The sequence below is a fragment of the Rhipicephalus sanguineus genome, chromosome 4 (genome assembly GCF_013339695.2).
Source record: "Rhipicephalus sanguineus isolate Rsan-2018 chromosome 4, BIME_Rsan_1.4, whole genome shotgun sequence".
NCBI lineage: Eukaryota > Metazoa > Arthropoda > Arachnida > Ixodida > Ixodidae > Rhipicephalus > Rhipicephalus sanguineus.
In genome coordinates this window covers 49,402,389-49,426,053 of record NC_051179.1, presented here as the reverse complement: position 1 = coordinate 49,426,053, position 23,665 = coordinate 49,402,389, and the positions used below count along the sequence as shown (strand labels likewise).

General features: G+C 46.2%; 1 protein-coding gene across 4 annotated transcripts in view; it reads left to right on the top strand.

Moving 5' to 3' along the window:
* The window catches only part of LOC119389938 (small conductance calcium-activated potassium channel protein), a 257,296-nt gene that overhangs the window by 174,973 nt on the left and 58,658 nt on the right, over nucleotides 1-23,665 (top strand). For all 4 annotated transcript variants that reach the window (XM_037657388.2, XM_037657389.2, XM_037657391.2 and 1 more), the window contains one exon: nucleotides 3,906-4,327. In XM_037657388.2, the coding sequence (XP_037513316.1) occupies nucleotides 3,906-4,327 (422 nt within the window). The remainder of the gene's footprint in view (nucleotides 1-3,905; nucleotides 4,328-23,665) is intronic.

The following is a 23,665-nucleotide window of genomic DNA, read 5'->3' as shown; positions in this document are numbered from 1 at the left end:
CTGCATGAATGGGAGTCATTCATGCAGGTAGTGAGGTATTCATGCAATGGGAGTCATTCATGGCGACATATATAGGGTGTACGGAATGACTTGGTAGATCAGAACTAATGTTGTGCCGCAGGGTCTTCTGTGTGTAGAGTCGGACGCCGACCAGTTCTTTTATATATCCCAACATTCTATTTACCGAAGGCCGACTGGGTAACCGACCAATGGTCCTAGCGAAGTGAACAAAAAACCTTTTTTTTACTGAAGCCGTCACTGACTCCTGTTGACTGACTTCGTTTACGCTAGAACAGTTCCTTAATTACCGGCGTTGGGACGTACGTCTAATGACTGATGCGATATAAAAGATAGAAATAAATAAGGATCCTCGCGGCATCAGCTACTCAAGGATGACATTTACGCAGGAGAGCTTTTTTGTGGACATTGACCATCCCCTGTGTCACTCCTTTGCCTTGACCGGCCGTGCTCTGTCGATCCGCGCTGTGGTAGTTAGTCCGGTTCGATTTTGCGCTCGCGTCTCATCGGCGCTTCATTGTTTGATATGGCTAGGCAGATTTGTGTCACGTGATTTCCAGGTATTTCTCCAGCTATTTCATTTCGTTAAATTCAGTAGCAAACGTAATATCAAAGAAAACAATACAGCAAACGTGCAACCGACTTATACGCAGATACATCGTTACGAATGCACTGTAAGAAATAATTATAGTTCTTTGACTCTTTCTTTGTGAATCTCAACTTTCCACGAGTATGACTCTATTTAAAGAGACACAAATAACTCTCTTTTGGGTCACACGACTCTCCGACGACACAATAATGACCTCCACAGAGAGTTCACGTATCTCTTTAAAGGAAGTCATACACGTTACGAGTTCGGACTCACAAAAAAAGAGTCAAAGGACTCTGCTCTTTCTTTTTATAGTGTGTACGGTATCCCCTCCGTCCGCGTTGACAAAGGAGAGATCATACGCAAGAACGGTTTCCCTAAGACACCTTAAGGAAAAGAAAGATGGGGACCCATTGTTACATCGAAAGATTACAGCCCCACCAACATACCGGACAACGCCAATCTTGCCCCCTTTGTGAACGAGAATTTGTGCGAACTCGATAAGCCGAGGCAAGCTGTGTGTCCGTAACGCTGCACGCTATTGGGGGACTCGCAGGAGCGGAGAACGGAGGCAATGATCCGCTTTGTCGTTGCGTTCAATCTTCCATTCTTCGAGAACCTCTCGCTTCGGTGGAATGTGAATAGGAACCGTCACGTGCGGCCCCTTCGCTATTACGGCGGCGCCGCTTCTCCTTACCGAGGCTGCTCGAACATTCACCGAGGTTTATAGTACGCCGTTTCCGTAATAGGAATATGTTGACGCGTGCGTACTCAGGTCCACAAAAACACTCGCACCGGAGTGTCGCCGTTTAAACGTCTTTTTAATGGACCGATCCTCATATATAGACCCCCGGATTCCACGCTCGCTCGTGAACTCGGTCTGGCGTCCTTCCTGCCATCATCTTTCTAGAAGTACTTCATTCTCTCTTCTCGCTATCTCTTTCCCACCTTCTATTCGCTCTTTACCGAAATCCTTCCTATAAGACTATTGCGCGGGTCGACTGCCTGCATTTCCTATAAAAAGCAAAATTAGGCGTACTTACGCCTAGTCAGTACAATCATCTGAGAAGGAAAAGAAGGAGAAGACGGCCTTCCCCTTCGAGTCGTCCTGGGCGAATACATAAGGAACTCCGTGACTTTTTTCTCGCTTTTCTTTTTTCGGGAAGGCTGTTATTTTCGCTTCGTCGCCACGTTCTTGTCAATTAGTTTGACTCTTCCTGAAGCTACAGTGAAAATTTCTCACGTGATTTGAGCACTCAGAAAATAAAAGCAGAGCGCAAAAAAGACGGGACACAAGAGGCAAGAAGACAAGATTTTCAGACAATGCACCAACTCGCCCAGCAACGCATTCTACTAAGCACTCAGAAGTACGGTGTTCGCACGCGTGAGTGCAACGAATGCTTTCTTTTTCTTCGTGCCCTTCGCGCATGCCTTCCGGCCATTCAAACCACGGTTAAATAAGCTCAGTGCAATCAGTCCAGCGTTCTCTCTTATGATATTCGTTGTTAAGCTCACGTAGCATTCGAAATCGCGCTCAGTTCTACACTCTTGCACTTGGGACTAACTTGAGTAACTTAAACCCCAACAAAGCATACACACAAAAGAATTAACCACGCTCGACATTCTTCAGCTACATAATTATGCGGCACGCCGATACAGTTAGTGGGAAAATGATTAAACGACTTGAAATTCATCGAGGTTTACTTTTCGCCTGCTGCATTGTCTGTGACTTCGTGCAAAAAAAAGCAAGATGATTGAGGCGAGCGAAAATGTTTTCATCGGGCTAATGATTTCTTAAATCGTATCTCTTGTAATTTCTTGAACAAAACTCACGCAGGATGAAGAAATGAATAATGCGGAAAACTAATTGTTTCATTTGTAGTTTCTTCCGATCTTGTTTTGATGTTCTTCGTTTCCTCCTTTATTACCGAGTCCCACTCGTTGGAGCGTGATGTGTTGCATTACCGTTTCCGGAGCGCCTTTTCTTTTCGCGTAAACGACTCCAGTGCGCAAAGGCTAGTCGAAAACAAGAGCTGCTTTAAATTCAGAGAAAGCGCTCGCGATTCCTCATAAGCGCTCCTTTTGCTTATTGTTTTATGCGTTTTATATATATAAATGTATATAAAGATGCATATCTCGGTGCGGTTGCGTTGATATCAGCTCGAAATAATGGCCGTCTACGGAAGAAACGACGAAGCGAGACACTGTAGGGCGAGAAAACAAGAAAACGAGAAAAAAACCACGTTTTCTCGAGGTTCTGATCTAAACGGGAAAAGAAAGCCGTGCCGCTTCGATACTCGCTTCCGGGTTTCATATTTCCTGGCCGGTTGGCGAAGAATCGAAAAACGTTCTCTGGGGAGTTGGCGTGCTTTGCCTATGCTGTGGTATACGTGCGTCCGCGCCCTTCGCAGGCTATATGCCGTTTTCGGATCTTTCTTCGTTTCCGGAGCGCCTTTTTTTGTTTTCGCGTAAACGATTCCAGTGCGCAAAGGCTAGTCCTTTCCTTTCTCTCCTGTTCCTTCCTTCCTTCCTTCCTTCCTTCGCTTCAGATAAGTGTTCGCGGCTATGGAGATGCCCTCGCAAAAGTTTGGATAGATTAAAAGCAGCGTCATTTCTGCGTGCAGGATCGCGAGTCGATGCATTGTTGAAGGCGGAAACGGATCTTTGCACGACAAGAAACGATGAGAAATTCGCCATTGACGGTTTAGTCGAGCGCTTACTTGGGTAGCTCTCTCGTAACCGAAACAAGACGAATGAATCGCTGGAAGATGTAGACTAGAACTTGTAGACTAGAACAGCTAAGTCGGGAAACCTGGACTTTGAGCGCACAAGCTTTTCAGCCTGTATAATTGTGCATGGGAGATTAGCTTGTTGCAGACACCAAGCGTAAATATCCGACTGAATACGGTTAAGCAGCGTTTTGCCTTACACCACAACCAAAACCTGAAATCGAAACAAAAGAATTGACAGCGTGTACTGTAGTTATAGTCAGGCAAACTCAATGAGAAACGTTTTGTGCGATTCATTCTAAGCTTCCATAACCTCATCATCAAAGTCGCGTAGTCGATATATTAGTAAAAGTGCCTATAACTCACTGTTTCCCGTAATTGGTTCTTATTTTTGGTGGTCTTATATGATGCTGTCGAAGACTGCAGTGCGGATTGCTAGGTATACACTCATAATACACTGTGCTCTGTTTCGAGTGACGCGCTATTTGAGCCGTCCGTGGAAAGTCGTTCCTGTTTTCGTCAAAGTTCGCCTCATCGTAACGTGGTTTCCTTTTTCTGTCCCTGCGCAGCTGTTCATGATCGACAACTGCGCGGACGACTGGCGCATCGCCATGACGCCTCGCCGGGTGGCGCAGATCCTGGCCGAGCTTGCCGTGTGCGCCGTGCACCCGGTGCCGGGAGACCAGCGCTTCACGTGGACCACCAAGCTGGCCAACCACGGGAACCGCGTGCGGTCGCGCGACGTGCCCGTGGACGTGACGCTGTCGCTGCCCATGTTCCTGCGGCTGTACCTCATCTGCCGCGTCATGCTGCTCCACTCGAAGCTATTCACGGATGCCTCGTCGCGCTCCATCGGTGCGCTCAACCGCATCAACTTCAACACGCGCTTCGTGCTCAAGACCCTGATGACCATCTGCCCCGGCACGGTGCTCCTCGTCTTCATGGTCTCCCTCTGGATCATCGCCTCCTGGACGCTCAGGCTATGCGAAAGGCCAGTCTTTCATCCTCACTGCTACTACACCCAGAACACCTTTTACAAACGAGCCTCGATATAACGAAGTTATTTGCTTACTACAATTTATTGCACTCAAACGACCTTAAAGGGATATTAAATAGAAAAACGATTTTTCTATTATTAGTAAATTACTCTCTCACAAGTCTAATATCACCACGCTTGCCGTGAGGGGACGCTTGGTAAGTGAAAAAAGCGCGCAAAAAGAAGTGCTGGTGGTGACGCCACCTTGCAATTTCCGCACCAAACGCTGGGACGTCATCGATTTTGACGGCGTCTGATAGACCCTACATAACTCCTAATCGGTAAAAATGAAGTACATTGACCTCTAAGGGGGCCACAGACTTAACATACCAAGTTTCAGAAAATTTCGTTGCGCTAACGTTGCCAAAATACGACAAGTACACCGCGAAACCTGTGACGTCACGTGCGGAGATTTCGGCGCGAAATTTAAAAATGTAGGTTTGACCTTGATTTTCTCCTCTATGAATGAACTTATGATGATAAAATTTACGAAATGGGAGTTCTCAGGGTGCACTTTCTCAGTCTAAACGGAGTCATTGTTTCACTTCAGTGTCCCTTTAAAGTCACACGCCGCGGTGGTCTAGTGGTTATGGTGCTCGACTGCTGACCCGAAGGTCGCAGGATCCGAACGCCGGCCGCGGCGGCCGCATTTCGATGGAGGCAAAATGCTAGAGACCAGTCTGCATACATTTAGGTGCACGTCAAAGAACCACAGGTGGTTTAAATATGCGGAGCCCTTCACTGCGGCGTCTCTCATAATCATATCGTGGTTTCGGGACGTAAAACCCCAGCAGTTGTTATTATAGTCACAAACATTTTTACCCGTTCTTGCTTGACTACAATGAGATTTGCGTACGTTATCTCGTTCTGACGAATCAGGATCGCGCAGCAGTTCTTTCATAACGAAAGAAGTTCGCCTCCGCCGTGACGTCAAAGAAATAAGCTAACGCAGTGATTATCTTTAAGCTGCACGGTGGTGCATTTGCCTCCGCATTCGTTCATATGTCACGTAACACACCAGATTCACCAGTGTTTGCCGAACTGCAAGAAGCTATATTGAGGTTCGTGAAAAGGCATACAAGTAAGCCTCACTTCGCTGAAAACATCGTACTCCCGAATTAGAATGTCGGGAACACGGTATTGCCATGAAATTCCGATGGTCGAACGTCCTTTTAACCTTGATGCGTGTTTTGAAATTGAAGGATGAATGGCGCCCACTGGATGCTGACTCCACGCGTCTAGCTAATTAAGCCTCTATTCGAAGTCGGTAAAAGGTTTCTTGTTTTCTTTACCTTTTTTTAAGACGTGAATACGTGGGAAGGTAGGCTGCGACGCCAGAGCCAGCTATCCCCAATTCAGTAATACTTTCATGCGGGTCCACCTGTGTGTCTCGTATTTCCGTTTGTTTACAGTCGTCTCTGATTGCAGCTGCATATTTGTGTAGAAGTGTGGCAGATTTCGAAACCACAGCAGGGGCTATAAGAAGTGGCACAACGCAGCGTCGAGGCGGTTCCTTTTTATCGCGCTTTAGGATGTCTAATGAAATCAACAGATATTGAGGTCAAGAAAGATATGGAGGACATTATTTGTAGTCTTTAACTGTAGTGTAGTAATCATTATATAAATATAAAGAAATTAAAATGGACTAAAAGAGAACTTGCTGGCGGTGGGGATGTCTGTACCACAACGGAGCGATGCGCCACATCTCTTTTAAACCTCCATAGTGTCTATGTGCCGAACGTTATTCAGGAGTCCCAGCATGCGACATGGTGGTATGTATAGTATACTGTCATGCAGCAAGCAGCGCCTTCGAAACATTTAGTAAAGTTTTCCACCTTTGTAAGTGAAACAATGTGCGTTTCGCAGCAACGTTTAATCGCGGAGATGCCACCTTCATACTCAGAAATGTCACCTGCAGCGCTATTCTCGCCTCGGACGGCTTGCAGCAACGCAAGCGGTCTTGACGTTGATTCCCAGACGGCAGCACTTACTGCGAGTGTTCGTGTCACGCGCCGTAGTTTTCGGGTCTTCTTAACGCACCAGATAACGCAGTAATGTAGCGCAACTTTCTTTCGTAATAGTTAACACGTTCAATATTACGTAATGCGTGTTTGAAGGAATGAGTTGCGGAAAAGATTCGTCGCGGCTGGCGCCCTTTTTCTGGCTTCGAGCTTCGCTCTGTTTACGCCGGTAAAACAAGAGTGTTTTTCTATGCAACGCACGTGTTACTAGCTCGAGCGCACGAACCAAAAATGAGCGCCTGGTTCATTCAAGATCGGTGCGGCGTTCACAATGCAGTTTCATCACAACGTCTCTTGAACTTTCTGTTCGTGTTGCGTCACTCTCTACTTCCGGTGTCTTCAGCAGTGCACCGAGGCACGAACGTCGAGAGCGGCTTGAAAGCTTGTTTGCGAAAGCTTCCACGTCTTGCGGAATAAATACACAGAAGCTAGCCATTACAGTGCAGTGCTTCACAACGCGCTTCGATCAGGCGAAGGGAACGCGGATAAAACGTCGTACAGATAGGGGCGTCTGCGCGCTTTCGCAAGCGCTACGTCGTGTGTGGTTAGGAAAATTCTTTAAAGCGGGAGCTTTAGTAAGGGCGCTCGGAAGATGGTCAGGCACGAAAGATAACTGTGAGAAAAAAAACAGAGGGGACGTGGAGAACGGAGCGGAAAGATGGGCTCTTTTTGAGTACTGGAGAGAGGGAGAGAGGGAAACGAAGGGGCAAGGCAGGGATGTTAACAAAGCTTTGGTTCGGTTGGCTACCCTACACGTGGAATAATAGACAATAGGGGGAGTAATAGATAAGAGAGAGGCGAAAGAAGAGTAGGAAAAACGATAAATGAACAGTTATTGCGGACACACAGAACACAAACTCGCGCTAGAGTTTGCCTGGCCCTACGCCTAGCATGCTTCTTCAGATGAATATGAAGAAGGACGAAGAGATACACACAGTGCACGATGGAAGCAGAACATATACAGCACGCCACGCAACACTGAATAAACTTAGATACTGATACAAAACCAATGTCTCGAAGAAAGTTCACGTGGGCTTTTGTTGCATGAAATGGACATGCAGTGTTCGTCATGCACCAGGCAACGTCTCATAGCTCTAAAGATGACTTTCTTTGATGAACGTTGAGTTTTCCCGTTAAGGAACTTCTTTCTAGATTAAACAGCATTTAAGAGCAGATTTAGTTGGGCTGTGTTCTGCCATGCGTTGCGCGCGGGACACGGTTGCTACCTTATCGTTTTGATTTTACACGAATCGTACTTACAGTAGGCGACATTCTGTCGAATCCTGTGTAAACATATGCGCGATCGCGCCTACTGAAGCCACATGGCGTGCGAAACGTTACACGACAATACGCTGCTCATGGTAGCGCGTGGAGTGCTGCGAGGTTAGGTGTAAGTCATAGGCTTGCTGTCAACGCTTTCAAGGCTACATTTGTCTTTATGTCTGTAGTAGAAACTAAGCTCACTGTCTTGCCTTGACGCTTACTGTAAAAAAAAAAAGTGATGCGACATGGCGGTGCGACCGATAAGGTGATATCATGGCGTAGCGGCATGCTGTTTCTGTCAACAAGTGTTCAAGGCGATAACTCTGGTAATCCGACTGATGTACTCCGAAGCTTCTTTTAAACCGCGTGTGGCTCTAGCTCATAATACACTCAGATCACATCGGTGAATACGCTCCGCTGCTGAGTTCAAAAAGACTCACCACTAGTAGTTCTCTCAGTCTTGGGTGCAACCAAACGTGATCTTCAAAGCACAGATGTCCTTAAGTAACATTACGAAGTTCTTAGCCGGAGGGCGAGAACATGGCCAGCAAAGATACTTAAGTTATACATCCTATTGCTGATTTTCTTCCCTTCACCTTTCGGTGCGTTTTACGTTCTTATTTCGATAATAGTTCTGGGTAACGTTACACTGCACGCTTACTGAGGTGGAGGAAAATTCTCCTTTGCCTCTGTCGTCTATGTGACTCAGATACCCTTCGTATCTTATAGACCTCGAGGCATAGCGAACATCAGGCAGGAAATGCATCACCGCTTCTGATTACAGTGTTGACGTGGTTTAAGCGGAGTTTTACTCCACTGCATCGAAACCCGAGCCATACTATAGAGAACTTCGAGAGGCAAGGATAATGTTTCTTCCGAGAATTCCCTCGTCAAACAGTCGAAAGAAAAGGAAAAACTATCGATACATTCGTGTAATGGGTGTGTGGGACAGCGTGACGGTGCAGTCTTAAGTAGTCCATCAAGCACCGCGTATACGACAGAATGCATAGCGTCTATACATTCGCTTCTTCTTTTTCGGCGTGACGCGGGTGGCATAGCAACGGATCCATTTCCTGTGAGCGAGTACGCTCTCTTCGTAGAATGATTGAGCACAAGGGGCTGGTAAAGGGTTCTGCTGCCTGGGTTTCTACCAGTACTTCCGGTACTTCCGGCATGCATCCAGCCTGGCAAAGAAACAAGCGCCAGTAATACGGGACTCGATCCGAGTTAGAAGAGTGGGCGCGGAAATAAGGGCATTATGAGAGGACTAACGCCAAGAAACACATTCGAAGTATACTGAGACTCCCTTTTTCGCGGACACGGTACGGTGCGCCACTACAAGGGAAGGTAGCAGAGAACGAGACGTCTTCCTGTAGTGCAGAGGCTGCCAGGCCTAGAACGTTGGTTTTTATATATAGTAAGTTTCTTTTCTACATCCTAACGTCGTTAAAAACCTTGTAGTGCTGCGGAAGCTAGCTAAAGCGCTGGCGTCATCCCAACCGTGAGCAAGGATCCGCAAAGCCCTTCGCTCGTGAGATCACTGTGTGGCAGTTCTGTGCAGTGATAATTCGTTATATAATCTGGCTTGTCGGTGCGTCGATTTAGAACGCATTATACAGGGTGTGTTACAGTACGGCGAGGTCGGGTCTCGTAGATGAAATATATATGACTGTGGTTATCGGACAGTTCCGGTCCAACGCTGCCTCTTCAACCTTTATGTAACTCTACAAAAAGATCGATCGTAGTTAAGGAGGTGACTACATCCTATAAGTTGTCACATTTTGTTGCTTTCTCATTGTTGTATGGCGGATACGGCTCACTCAGAGTTCCGATGTTAAAACCTCGCTATGCTAGCGCTCGTAAGCTGACTACCGTGTTAGCTTCCGCAACGCTGCACCTTTCTAATGGGACAGAGTGCGCAGAGTGCGCCCGGGACATCGGAAGGAAGACACGGAGAGAAGCCTGTTACAACGTGGAGCCTCAGAAACATCCTAAAAGAAAGAAAGAAAGAAAGAAAGAACGAACGAAAGAAAGAAAGAAAGAAAGAAAGAAAGAAAGAAAGAAAGAAAGAAAGAAAGAAAGAAAGAAAGAAAGAAAGAAAGAAAGAAAGAAAGAAAGAAAGAAAGAAAGAAAGCCACACACACGCAAACAAACAAACAAATCCTGGGGACCCAACAAAGACGCTGCGTGTAGCCGCATTCCCGTTCCTTCACTCCTATATATAAAGAGCTTTCCCTATATAAAGCGCATTTCGGGGGCCTCTGTCGCCTATCAGAGGTTTCGCCAGGGTAAACTGGAAGCATATAGTACAAAAAGAGCGTCCACGGCTACAACGCAGCCTCCTCAATCCGAGCACACTTCTACGGGCGACATAAAGAAAGCCTCTCTGTTCGCAAGACGCGTCCATTTCCTCTGACTACGCTTGAACCTGTAAAGATGTTGTTCACATCTCTCTCTCTTTCTTTCTCTCTCTCTAATCTTGCGGCGCCACCGCTACCTTCGTGCGAATCGTAGCACGAAACGGACCAGTGCTACCGCATCGCGCTGTTGTCGCCGGAGTTCCATTGCGGAATCGCGAAGTGGTGGGAAGGGGTATCTTCCTGCGACGGCTCTCATCAAAGGAACGACTGCCCCTCTCCTCTTCCCTCTCTATTTAGGCGCCCGCCTACTTTATACCAGGCTCCTAAAAAGCAGCGAAGGTCAGCGAGGCCATTTGTCGTGCTCGCTTTTCCATTGTGCCAAGGGGGTGTTTCCAGGAGCGGTACGATGCACCGGAGTGGATGGACGACGCTTCGTGCGATGCGCACTCGCTGTGCTCTCTGTTGTTCCGGAAAAACTCGTACTAGTGATGACGTGATGCTTTACCAAGCAGCCGGGCCCGTAGCCGCTTGCCAGACCCTCTCACGTGCCTTTTCTGTGTGGTGTTAGTTTTGTTCTCTCTCTCTTTCTCTCTCTGTGCCCTCTTGTCCATGACTATTTCCCATCCCCACCAGTGAGGGGTAGCGAACCGAGTGCCAATGTCTGGTGTTAAACTCCCGGCCTTCCTCTCCACACACACACACACACACACACACACACACACATATATATAAATATATATATATATATATATATATATATATATATATATATATATATATATATATATATATATATTATATATATATATTAGAGCTGTGCACGGGCCGTATTTCCGAGCCCGAGCCCGGCCCGGGCCCGCTCACTTTGTCGAAGGCCCGCCCGAGCCCGACGGCAAAGGGCTGCGAGCCCGCCCGGCCCGGCCCGACGTACGAAAACACAATCCCGGGCCCGGCCCGGCTTTTTGAAGGTTTGCTGCGAAAACAAGACATCGTTTTCCGGTAATTTGGCCTTTCATTGAGCATATCAAATATGATCAAACGACACACGACGAACAGTCTCTATTACACACATTACAAATTACAAGTAGACGGCCTCATGCCAGCAACAATGGAGTTCGCTCGCCAAAGCCGTCACGTGTATGGGGTATGCCCATACAAGCGTCAGCTTGCACGAAGGTGATCTACGTCGGATTGCTGTCGCGTGCATTTTCACTCATATGGGATTTGGCCTTAAATCTAACGCGAACAGTCGAGTGGCGCCGTCACTAGCTCAGGTGGTCTTACTTCTGTTTGTCGGAGTGCAACAGAAGCAGTGCTTTACCTGCTCCCCTTTTGTTTAAAGCAGCGAATGGAAAAGAAAAACGTTAAAGGGCGGTCGCGGAAAAGGCGCTGTATGCGCGCTGGAAAACAATTCCCGCTCATTCTCTATATTTCGGGCTTGAGTCGGGCTTTGCGCCGGGCCCAAACCCGGCCCGATAAAACTCCAAGTAGCCCGAGCCCGGCCCGGGCCCGAGGTGAAAATACGTCGGCCCGCGGGCCTGGTCGGGCTCGGGCTACCCGGAGCCCGTGCACACCTCTAATATATATATATATATATATATATATATATATATATAGAAGATGGCTTTTAAGGGCTCGTTTTTCTTTGTTAGACACAATACGAATCAGAACTAATAGACAATAACGCCAAGGAAGGCATAGGGGGTGTTATCTGTAGTGTTTAGAATATAAATGTGAAGAAAGTAAAGTGGACGAAAAGATAACTTGCCGCCGGCGGGGACCAAACCTGCGACGTTCGAATAACGCGTCCGGTGCTCTAGAGCATGGGACGCGTTATTCGAAGGTCGCAGCTTCGGTCCCTGCCGTTCGGTTATTCGAAGGAGCCTAGGAGTGTTAGCGCCGATCGCAGCCATATGGCGGGTGCGGAACACTCTATCTCTGCCTGACACTCCTAGGTTTAAATGCACATATGTACCCCATAATGTGGACGGGAGGACGACCGCCACCGTAGCTCAGTGGTAGAGCATCGTACGCGTTATGCGAAGATCGCAGGTTCGGTCCCTGCCGGCGGCAAGTTATCTTTTCGTCCACTTTACTTTCTTCACATTTATATCCTGATTACTACAAATAACATTCCCTATACTTTCCTTGGCATTATTGTCTGTTAGTTCTCATTATTATTGTGTCTAACAAAGAAAAACGAGCCCTTAAAAAGTCATGTTCTGAGCTTTACGAATGCAGTTTAGTGAGGGTTGGATCGTGCATACCATACAGTAAGTACCGAATACAAGTATCGATTGATTTATTTATATGCGCATAGCAACCCGTAAATAACGAGTACCAAGACAAACGTCGTTTCTGCAATCTTCAGAAGGAAACGCATGATGAAAAATTAAAATAGACGCAATAAAATATCCACGGGTGAATGATGAAGAGCTTGGGCGAAGCTCCTGAAGCAATCATGGTCTCGGGATCGGCTTCTCGTTGAGCCCGTTTCGCAGCGGCGTCCTTGGCGCGCACCTTCTCGGGATCCGGCCAGCTGCCGCCAAGCGAGTGCCCGCCGCTGCGCATCGTTCATGCTCCACCAACGATCCCAAACGCACGGCGACGATCCAGGAGAATGACAGAGGCGCTCGCTCCCCGCGCATCCCCGCGAAGCCCGCGCAGCAGCCAGTCGGAGAGCAGCGGCACTTCTAGCGCCATCTAGTGTCGATTCACACAAGCGCCATATTGCATACAATTCTATTCGACCAACGCCACCTAGGAAATGAAACGAGAAATCGTGATGACGACACGGATTGTGTACAGCGGCATCTAGAATATCGTCCCTGAACTGCAGTTTGTATGTACTTCTATGAGACAGCGCCATCTGCCGTTTACGCCGGACAGAGATACTGCCGTTGACGCCGGACAACGGAGACGTGACAAGGTTAGACTAAGAAGAGCTACGCCCCTAAAAAAACTAGAGCCTACGCCGCTCTAGCTTCAGCTACTTCCTTTCCGCGTTTACGGTGTGGGTTCGAGGCGTAGTGGGAAGGAAAGTGAAAATTGCCTTAAACACTTCGCAGCGCAGGAAAAACAGACACAAAGAAGACGACACCAGACAACATACGAGCGCTCGTATGTTGTCTGTTGTCGTCTTCTTTGTGTCTGTTTTTCCTGCGCTGCGAAGTGTTTAAGATGATCAACCAACAGGCCCAATTCACCACAATTCTGAAAATTGCCTCCCAGCAGCCCTTTTTTTTTTCTTTTTTACGATGTTTATGATCCGCTTCGGTGGAACAGAGGTTACGGTGCCCGGCTGCTGACCCGAAGGTCGCGGGTTCGATCCCGGCCACGACGGTCGCATTTCGACGGAGGCGAAATGGTAGAGGCCCGTGTGCTGTGCGATGTCAGCGCACGTTAAAAGAACACCAAATGGTCAAAATTTCCGGAGCCTTCCGCTACGGCGTTCCTCATAATCATATCGTGCTGTTGGGACGTAAAACCCGCATATTATTATTATTACCATGTTTGTAACTTGTAGTCTAGTCAAGACAGCATTTCAAAGGAATATGGAAGATTGAATATTCAGCATGTTCCGTCATTTTCCGTCAGTAGAAATCCAAACAAGACAGGAATTCAGGGGGAGATGCAGGCTTAAGATTTTTTTAGCATGTTTCGTCTTTTTTTTTCACCAGAATTGTCAGCATGTTCCAGGAAAACTGTTGCTACCTATATTAAGACAAGTCAAAATTTCCAAATGTTCTCTTGCTCAAGGATTTTTCATCATTTTTTTCATCATAGTTAGCCTAGTGTATGAGACATGCCAAAAGGAACATCTGAAAATAATCATATTTATATTCTTTTCGTATTCCTTTCTTCTTAATTTCCTAAACCAGAGCCGCTTCCGTGTCAGGAACGTTCTGGCTCTTTTATACAAGAAATCAATAAGCGTCGTTTCCTCGTGGGCGGCGTTCTGCACACGCAGGCCATAGTGACGTGGCATCCGGGACGGTATTTACACCTTATTCGCGTCCAATAACGCAGCGTCAAAATTAGTGGAGTCGCCCCGAGACAAAGTGCTCGAGTATGTCATCTTTTAATATACCCACATGTCCAATACAGGAACGCCGACGTACGGTAGAGTAAATAAGAGACCCTCTCGACGTAGCATTTAGGGACGGTCTCCGCGCAAACACTTCCATCCGGGTCTAACGAGACGGCAAACAAAAGGCTCTCCTCGAATCAAAAGTATCGGCGAGAGAGGACAGTGGGTATAGCGTGTACGTGATCCCTACCGTTTCCGGACACACACACATACACGCGTACACACGCACAGACACAGCACCACGGCGGCCTATATAGCGATGGGTCACACGTTCGTCCTGAGACGACATGACCCACGTATATGACCCTTCTCATTTGGCCCGGAGCTTTCTTTTTCTATTCGTCTATGGCGGACGACAAATATCTCCCTCCGTCCGCTCTTACACGACCGCGAGAACCGGAGTCAAGACACAAACAGAGCAGCCGGGACGACGAACGAGCATTCTCTAGAAACGAAATAAGAGGAAAGCACACGCGCGCACGAACACATAAGCACATACATACACAAACACACGAGCCCACACGCACGCACGCTCGCACACACGCACAAGAGAGAGAGAGAAAGAGAGGATTGTGGATAGGCAAGCACACAAACAACGCAAAAGTGAGAGGTAGGAATGTGCTATATAGGGTTTAGGAAAAGGACGGTACCAGAAAGAAGGTGCCCTTTCCCGTATCTCGACCTCCTTGCCGTTGTTGGCTTCCCCGCAGTTCCAGAGTGCTCGGACGTGCGCGCGCCACTTCTTGGGAATGGGAAAAGCGCAAGCGCGGGGAAAGAAGGGGTCGGTTGGGAGGCTGGGGACGCGGGCTGGACCTCAAAGAAAGGAAGAAAGGTCAGGGTATAGGAGGGAGAACGACGGAATGCCTATACCTCACTTTGTCGGGCCTCTATAGTTTCGTTTTCTTTTCTTCTGGTACGGTTCTTTGTTTTTCTTCTTATTCGTGTTTTCTCTTTTTTTCTCGACGCCCTTGTTTCCAACAGTGTGTGCTTCCGTTTCCCTGACAGTTCCATTGGTGAAGGGGAAAAAAAGGGCATCCGCAAATCCCGTAATGGGCTACCAGTGAAAACCCTCGCTTTATGTCGTGATTTCTTTTCGCGTTCTCTCACTCAGAAGCCCTAAGCCTATTTTCTCTCTCATTTTTCTTTCTTCCGCCTCCCTCACTTACTCTCTCTCACTCTCCAGCCTTTTCTGTGGCCCTGCATCGATGCCGGCAAATGAACGACAAAGAAAGAAAACGACATTATTTTTTTTTTGTTTCGAAACCTTATAGAGGTCTACATTACGACTCGTGAACAACGGCGACAACGGAGGTGTCGTGTTGTGTGCGGTCCTTTCCGTTCTTCTTCTTTTATTCCACGAAAGACACAGGAAACAATTAGTCACGTGTTTTTCATTCCGACGTTTTATCACTCCTCTCTCTCTCTCTCTCTCTATCGCTTTGTTATATATCGTTCTGAAAACTTCTCGCGCGGGTTTTGCGCTTCGTTGGCTATCGCTGATTGTTGCGTAATTTAAAGCCATAGATCTTCCCCCATTTTCGCGGTGGTTCGCACGACGAACTCAGGCTTCGGTATACGGGGTGCCGACATTCTTTTCCGCTGAGTAAAGCTCCATGGAACAAAGGCGTTCGCGAAGAAGCTCGTTCTCAGTTAAGCTTTTGTTTCGTGCATTCACGGTAAGAATGAAAGCATGCTTGCGACAGAATACTAATTTATTCTGCGCCTATATTATTTTCGAGATCAAGTGGTAAATCTTTTTTATACCTGACAATCTTTTTTATACCTGACCGCTTCTCCTGTATTACGCTGTTTCTTACCCGAAGAAGCAGGAACCGGTCGAGTCACCGTTAATACGGGCGGAAATGAAAAAAAAATATTCGTTCATGATGGTGTTTCAGTTCACAAAGCAAGCGCCTTGCGCCGTAGCTCAATTTGTAGAATATTGTACGCGTAATTCAAAGGTTTCTGATTCGGATCCAACCGACGGAAAGAATGCGTTTTTTGTCCGCTTTATTTCCTTTCAATTTGTGTCATAATTATAATGCTGCCGTTACAAACTACAAACAATGTCATTTATGCTTTCCTTGACTTAATTGTGTGTTCAATTCACTTAATATGCACTCGTGTTCTATATGGTTAGCCATGATGTTTCGATGAAGCAGCGCACATAGGTCACAATCACGCACGCATAAAAATGCCGCAAACAACAGCGCTGGATCCAGCGCTTGTGCTTGCGTCATTTTTTTATGTGTGCTTGGTTGTGTCCTTTGCGCGCTCCTTCATCAATATCATGTTCGATTAATTTGGTTGTCTAGCCCTTGTTTCTGTGTTCTTGCATGGTTCTTCACTATCATTGACACTAGCCACACCTTCCATTCGTTTCTTCCACTAACCCCGATAAAATAAGGATTGCTATCTGTAAGAAAAGTTGTAGAAACGAGATGTGCTCCGTTATTAGTGAGAATGTCGTTTTCTGCTTAATGAAGGCTCATTGCATACCGTATAAAATTCGTCCTGATCTTCTCGAGTTATGCGTCGCTTCATGTGTCACCTTATTCCCTGTCCGTGTGAGCAGATTGTGTGTCTACTATAACGTTGTCACGTGACTGCTCTTTACGTGTGGCGTTGTGTGTCAACATACTCCGTGCTGGTGTGACTGTTTTTTTTGCCAATTTTGGTATTATGTGACTGGACTGTATTTTACATCAACTTTGTGTCATTGTGTGAATGGTAATAATCCTCAGGTGGCTTGAATGAAATGCAAATACGAGCTAACTAATACGGCGGCGGATACACAAGCATCGAATCTTACAATGCAACGGGTTGCTAAGGCAAATGCCCTGCGTGTAAAACGAAGGAACACCTTTTCTTTTTTCAGCTATAGAGATCTTCTAGAGTGCAATCATGCTTTTATACACTTTATACACGTATAAAGCGAAGTTAAGCTAAAACTCAGGTTAAGGATGTCAGTAACGCCCAGCTGCGCCGCTAAAAGCGTACTTTGTCCATGCTTTTGCTGGCCACCGGTCCCTTTAAACTGCGCGCTCAGCGGTCTAACGTTGTTAAAGCCGACTTAAGTAGGCTTCTTGATGCGTCGCGATTCGCAGCTCATCGCGTAAACGCGGTTTAAATTGTGGACGTCAACGCATACCTTGCAGAGTTCACTTGGAGGAGACGCTTAAATCAGGATATCGAAATCGCTAAACATTTTCCGGTCTCATATGTGGCTTTTTTTTTAAATGCGTAATGTACAACTTGAAGAATGCTTCGCTATTCCTTCACTTTTTTAAACATCACTTCCATTTTTTTAACTTCTCTGAGTCTGTCTTCTGCTGCAAGGTGTAGAGTTGTGTAGCATGCATTATATAATAACCATCACGGCTACAGCCGGTGCCTTCATATCTGAACGCAATGCAGTTTATGTCGTCAGAAAAATGAATGAATGATGCAAGGCGGCCGCAGGAATGATACTTGTTCTCGTTAGATATGCAGGACCATAACTGCGTTCATTACCATACAGATCTCCATAAGAAAAAGGAGGAAATGCGCATAGGGCTTACGTAAGAGCAACTTGGTTTAATTGTGCTTCCCTAACTATCTCGTTAACTAACCTTCGTTGCGTCAGATTCTGTTGGTCACGCCTCTTTCTGCGTGGCGACAACACTTGATTGCGTTTAAGTTAACCGCCATTGCCAGCTGTTAGCACGCATTACGCAAATGTACTGTTCGTCACGTCCTTGAACTTTCGTGTATACCGGCTCACCGCACTTAAAAACGGCTGCTAACAGCACTCGAGCGACGGGTCGCTTACGAAACGCTTACTACGAAAATTCATTGGTCGCTTACTAAATCGCTGTTACCTCTCGTTCAAAAACACAAAATATAGCTAAGAATACTAGAAAAACTAGGTATATACCCAAAAGTGAAAGTCATTCAAGCGAAGTAAAGCTCCATCGTTGTTCCCGTGACGGAGTAAAGTGTAGCTCAAAACGAAAAAGGGAATAAAAAGAGAGTCATTTTTCTCCCGGAAAACATTGTTGTTTGATGGCCGTAAATTACTCCGGTGCATGGAGAATCGCGATTAGATTGAGGTTGCGCGCGGCTAAAGTGCTCCCCAGAGTGAGTTTTTGCGCAGTGTTTACGAGCATCGCCGAGCTTTAATTCACTGCCTCGGGCTCCCGTACTGTCGGCAATGTTTCTTTTTTTTTTCATATTTATTTACCTCTTTTTTTTCCCAGGCCGATGCGCATTTGGGGCTGTCTCTCAGGCCGAATGAGTTATGCGTCTTGGTCTCGCCTCTACATATAATAAGCCCGTGATGGCGAGCACGACGTGTGCCGAGAGAAAATGCGATGCGAAGTGAGGAACGAGCGCGCGTGGATCGTACGTGCGTGGATTTTTGTTTTATATTGACGACGTCGCGCATTACGGGCTCGCGATGTTTCGCGTTTTACGCGGGGAGGCGTTAACGTTTCCTGCTACGCGGGTTATGCATGTTTCTGCGGCACTAGTTGCTCTTAAAGCTTTTCAGTCGAAAGCGCTCGTTTCGACCCGAAGAATCTAAGTGAGAAGTTTCGTTCGTGTCCAACTCGCCACGCGTCTATCGTTTTCTATATTTTTTTTCGTCGTACTACGCAGCGCACGTGTATATATGCGCACTCAGCGTGTGCCGGGCTGCCGTCCTATGTATCCCTTACATTACACGGGAACGTTAAAATGAGTTGTGGCGACTCTAGTCGAAGTTCAACCGAGTGACCTTCGGAAGGGGGAAGCCCCTTTGTCCTCTTGTAGGTGGGCATCGTCCTTAAACAAATGGCACTGTCGTTTCTGTCATGTTAGTATTGTCTGGTTAGTGCGTGCGGTTACGTCGTGTAGTCTGCGCGATGGCTTGCGAATTGCAAAAATCTTTTTTTTTTTTGTTTGCAATTTTCTGCAGTCGTAAGAATCAGCAAACATGCGGCGGTGCCGTTATGTAGTCTACGCAACGACTTGCAAACTTAAAATACTTTTTTAATGCATGCTGTGGTCAGTGCGTCCTTCACGGTGATTTAAGATTATGCATCGAAATACGAACCCAACTTTCTGGGGTCCCAACTTTTCGTTCAGCCGTACTTCCACTGCCTTAGCCGCTACGCTTGGCTTTATGCAAGGAAGCTAGACAAATAGCAACGAAAGCAAGAAATATGTGAAGTCGATTTTTCACTTCTATCTAATCAGAGTACTAAATTTTGAGAACTTCGCTCGCGCCTATACTCTGTGGCAGAAGCGCCAAACAAACTCGCTTTGCTCGCCGTCTGCCGACATGACACGTGAACCATGCATGGTTTCCGTTACTAAAAGAATCTTCTGCCAGCATACGAAACTTCTCAGACAATATTGAAAATGCAGCTAGATTAACAGGTACACATGTTTCGCTGTCCTGCATTAAGGAATGTTAAGGATTGAAGGGGAGCATGACGCAGAGACAGGGAAGTACTTGATGTGAGAACATGGCCATCACGACTAAAATTAGTCACTAAGGCCAGTTTTTTTTTTTTTTCAAAGCTGTGACCCCGCGTCGCGTTTTAGGCCTGAACTATTGAGATCTCGAAAATTAACTAGATCATGCTCTGCTAGCCCAGTAATCATTTACACACAGTTTTCATCTTCATACCAGCTCGCGAAACAGTGATATTATGTTCGATTTTCCCAGCAGGTGTCTTCACTGTGGTGTCGTGAATTCATGAGGTTGTCTTGTATTTTTTCAGCAGTCACGCAAGAACTGCCTTCAAGTCACCTCACGAAGTGATGACTTCATATTATACTCGACTAAGAATCATTGAATGTTGTCTCGCCAATTGATGACATCATAGCCTGTTGTAGTGAATGGAGGAAATTCATTCACCCAGAATTTACTCACACGCTGTCTTCGAGTTGTCTCGCGAATCGATTACATAATCTTCTATTTTCTCAGCAGTCACTCACGCAATGTCTTCAATGTGGTGTCTTTAATTGATGACGCTATCTTGTATTTTCCCAGAAATCATGCATCCCCTTTCTTTGAGTCACTCACCTCACGAACTGATGACGCCATGTTCTAGCAGACCATAATAACAATAATAATAATATCTGAGGTTTAACTTCCCAAAACCACGATATGATTATGAGGGACGCCGTAGTGGAGGACTCTGGAAATTTCGACCACCTGGGGTCCTTTAACGTGCACCTAAATCTAAGTGCCCGGGCCTCAAACATTTTCATTTCCATTGAAAATGTAGCCGCCGCGGCCGGGATTCGATCCCGCGACCTTCGGGTCAGCAGTCGAGCGCCATAACCACTAGACCACCGTGGCGGGGCTAGTAGACCAGAGATCGCCGATTGTCTTGAATGGGGTCTCGCGAACTGATGACATCATCGCCTATTTACCCAGCAATCACTCATACACTGTCTTCGATTCATCTCGGTGATTGATAACAACTTCTTCTTTCTGCCCAGCAACCACTCACACATTCAATCTGATTCGTCGGCACTACGAGGAGCTAATGGTTTGGAAGCAGCATCGCGCGCTACGGGCACCGCTACAGGACATTCTGTCCTCATTTACCGGCCCGGCGTTGGGAGAATGCTTTGTGGACTTTATTTCAATTTACTCGTCCGCAATTACGATTTTTCTCATATTTCCCGCTATTCGACGAGGTTTTATCGATTTCTTTGCCGACTACTCGGGTCTTGGCGAATGTTCTCGCCAGTGCGACGAGCTTCGCGATTTTGTTCCGTGGACTAATATTAGAATCCTCGACAATATTTTTGCCTGCGGGCCTAGCTGGTCTATGCTCTCGAAAGAAATTTGAGTGTGAATATTATCAACGAGGCAAGCCAAAGAAAGAAAACGTTCTCTTACCTATACAATACGTGCGGTATTTTTTTTTTCTTCAGACTCGAAGCTAATGAATTTTCCTTCAGTCTCGTTCAACTTGTTACTTGATTCCTTACACGTAAGCCTGAAAATACCTTTGCATCGGAATATGATAATATCTGCTCGTCTTTCTCGCTGGGAGGTGCCTTAAATGAAACATCCTGGTAGCAAAAATTATCACGCTAATTTTAATTGAACGTGTGCAGTCTCCAGAACAATGGAATGAAGTACAACTTCGACTCTACATATAGTTTTGGTTTCAGTGTTGACGGCAATTTTATCTGCTGCCCTAAAGACGGGCTTTCAGCAGTGTCATATTCTCCTTTCTTTCTTTTTTTTTCGCCCCCCCCCCCCATCCTTCTTCATTTTCTTGTAGCGTCTCCTTTTTATTCTATTTTACTGCTCTTAGCCTCTGTCCCCAGAAGAGGGCAGCCAGCCTGTATAAGAACTGACAACCCCCCTGTCTTTTTGTCTATTTCTTACTCGGTCCATTTCTCTCTTCTTTCTCTCTTTTGGCCCCTTTATCCCTCTCCCCCAGTGCAGGGTAGCAAACCGGACGCCCGTCTTTCCTGTCTTACCTTGCTTCTGTCTCTCTCTGCTACGAAGATTTTCATTATTGCTAATGCACTCGTCCAAGACTAAAACAAGCTATGTACCTAGCTCGGCATGCAAAGTTCCACTTCCTAGTCGTTCAAAAAATTAGGACAGCTTCGTACTGGTGGTGCGAAGCCTGAAGGAACAGTGGAGCTAGGCGGATTTCCTTAGCATGCCATCCAAGCCTAGCCAAGAAATAGCCAGTTAAGTGTAGATATAGCCACATGTGCATAGAGAGGGGCAGTTATGCTAGGGAAAGCCAAGTTGAGGCTTCACTGTCTCTCTGTATATATTTCTATCTCTTTCTTTCTCCCTCTGTCTCTTTTTCTTTCTTTCTTTCTTTCTTTCTTTCTTTCTTTCTTTCTTTCTTTCCTTCTTTCTTTCTTTCTTTCTTTCTTTAACTCTCTTTCTCTGTGCTCTTTTCTCTATGTGTGTTTCTATTTCTTTCTTTCTTTCTTTCTCGTTCTCTCTATATTTTTCTCGTTCTCTCCCCCATAGCAACGCAATCATATGATTCCCATAATTGTTCTTCTTGCGTGCCTGGATAGCCGAGTGGTTACGACGCTCGCATTCAGACCGTGGGTACCCTGGTTCAAATCCCGCCTCGCCAAGAAATTTTATTTCGTTTTATTTATTTCTTCTCCTTCTCCTCTCCACTTCTCCTCTCCTCTTTCTTTCCTTCATCCAACGCGTTGCTAGGCGACGCATGGTGACGTCATCGCTAGGTCAGGTTTTCCTGTGCACACCGAATGGCCTAACCTCCGTTAAATAGCTTCGCTGTTAAGAGATGCAGTGGAATCTGTGGTCCCGTATTCAGATAATGGTTAGGTGCCACAAGTTCATTAGTTTGAAGAAACGCTTTGTTGTTTTGCCGGAGGCGCTTTGGGCGGTAAGAAACGCATACCTCTACATAAGAGACAACTAATGGCATGAATGTTAACCAGAACTTGGACACTCCCAAATAATGAGGGGAAATCTGCCGCTATCATTAAATGGAAAAGTATACAATCGCTGCAAACTGCCGGTTCTAACATATGAGGCTGAAACATGAGGACAACGAAGGAACTGTAGAAAATGTTACGGATCACGCAGCGTGCAACGAAACGGAAAATGGTAGGAGTAAACTTAAGAGATCGGAGGACGGCATAATGAGTCGGGAAACAAATAGGCCTAGCGGATATTCCAGCTGACATCAAGCCAAAGAAATCGAATTCGAAAACGAAATCTTGACCTTCGTGCTCTGTGCTAAAAAAGAACCTATGGCGGTGAAGTCAACCACAATAGAGATCTCAAAAGACCATTATCAGGCTAAACTGATGCGGCATTACATTTTTAGCATATTTCTTGGGACGTATACCTCAAAAATAAATTTCAGATTGGAACGTCTGCTCAGACAAGCATTCACAGCTGCTACTCGTAGCGAACGTGTTTTGTGCATTCATTCTAAAAAGACAGGGCGTGCAAACACGGCCACAAGAAAGAAGTCAAGACACCACAAACGCCTGCGTTTGTGGTATTGTGACTTCTTTCTTGTGTCCGTGTTTGCACGCCCTGTCTTTCTAGAATGAATACTTAACAACTAGCTCAGCTCTCTGTTATTCTAAGTTTTGGATGTGCTGCGAAAAAAGAAATTTACAATCAACCACGAATAAAGTTTACTGTTTCCACAAGCCAGCCCATTGACTGATGATGATTATGATATCGATGACGATGCAATCGCCAAAATCTATAAAGATAAAGTGGTGACAATAAAGGGTACTCACACAGACGGGGGGGTCTATCAATGCGTTTCGCCTACCTGTTGCAGCATAATGAGCACGACGCAGTGAATAACTTTCGCATTACTGGTGCAGGATCCATTCATACATGTATACCTACCAACTAGCTCAGCTCCCTGTTATTGTAAACCATACATATCATTAATTAAACCCACTTATCTTCCCAAAAGCATGCGCTGGCATATAACGTAAATTAAGGGAACTAGAGCACCAGTCGCTAGTGCAGAGTGTGCTCTATAGTCGTCTCATGAATGAGTATGGCTAGAACAGCATTTCTCTTACTCCATGACCT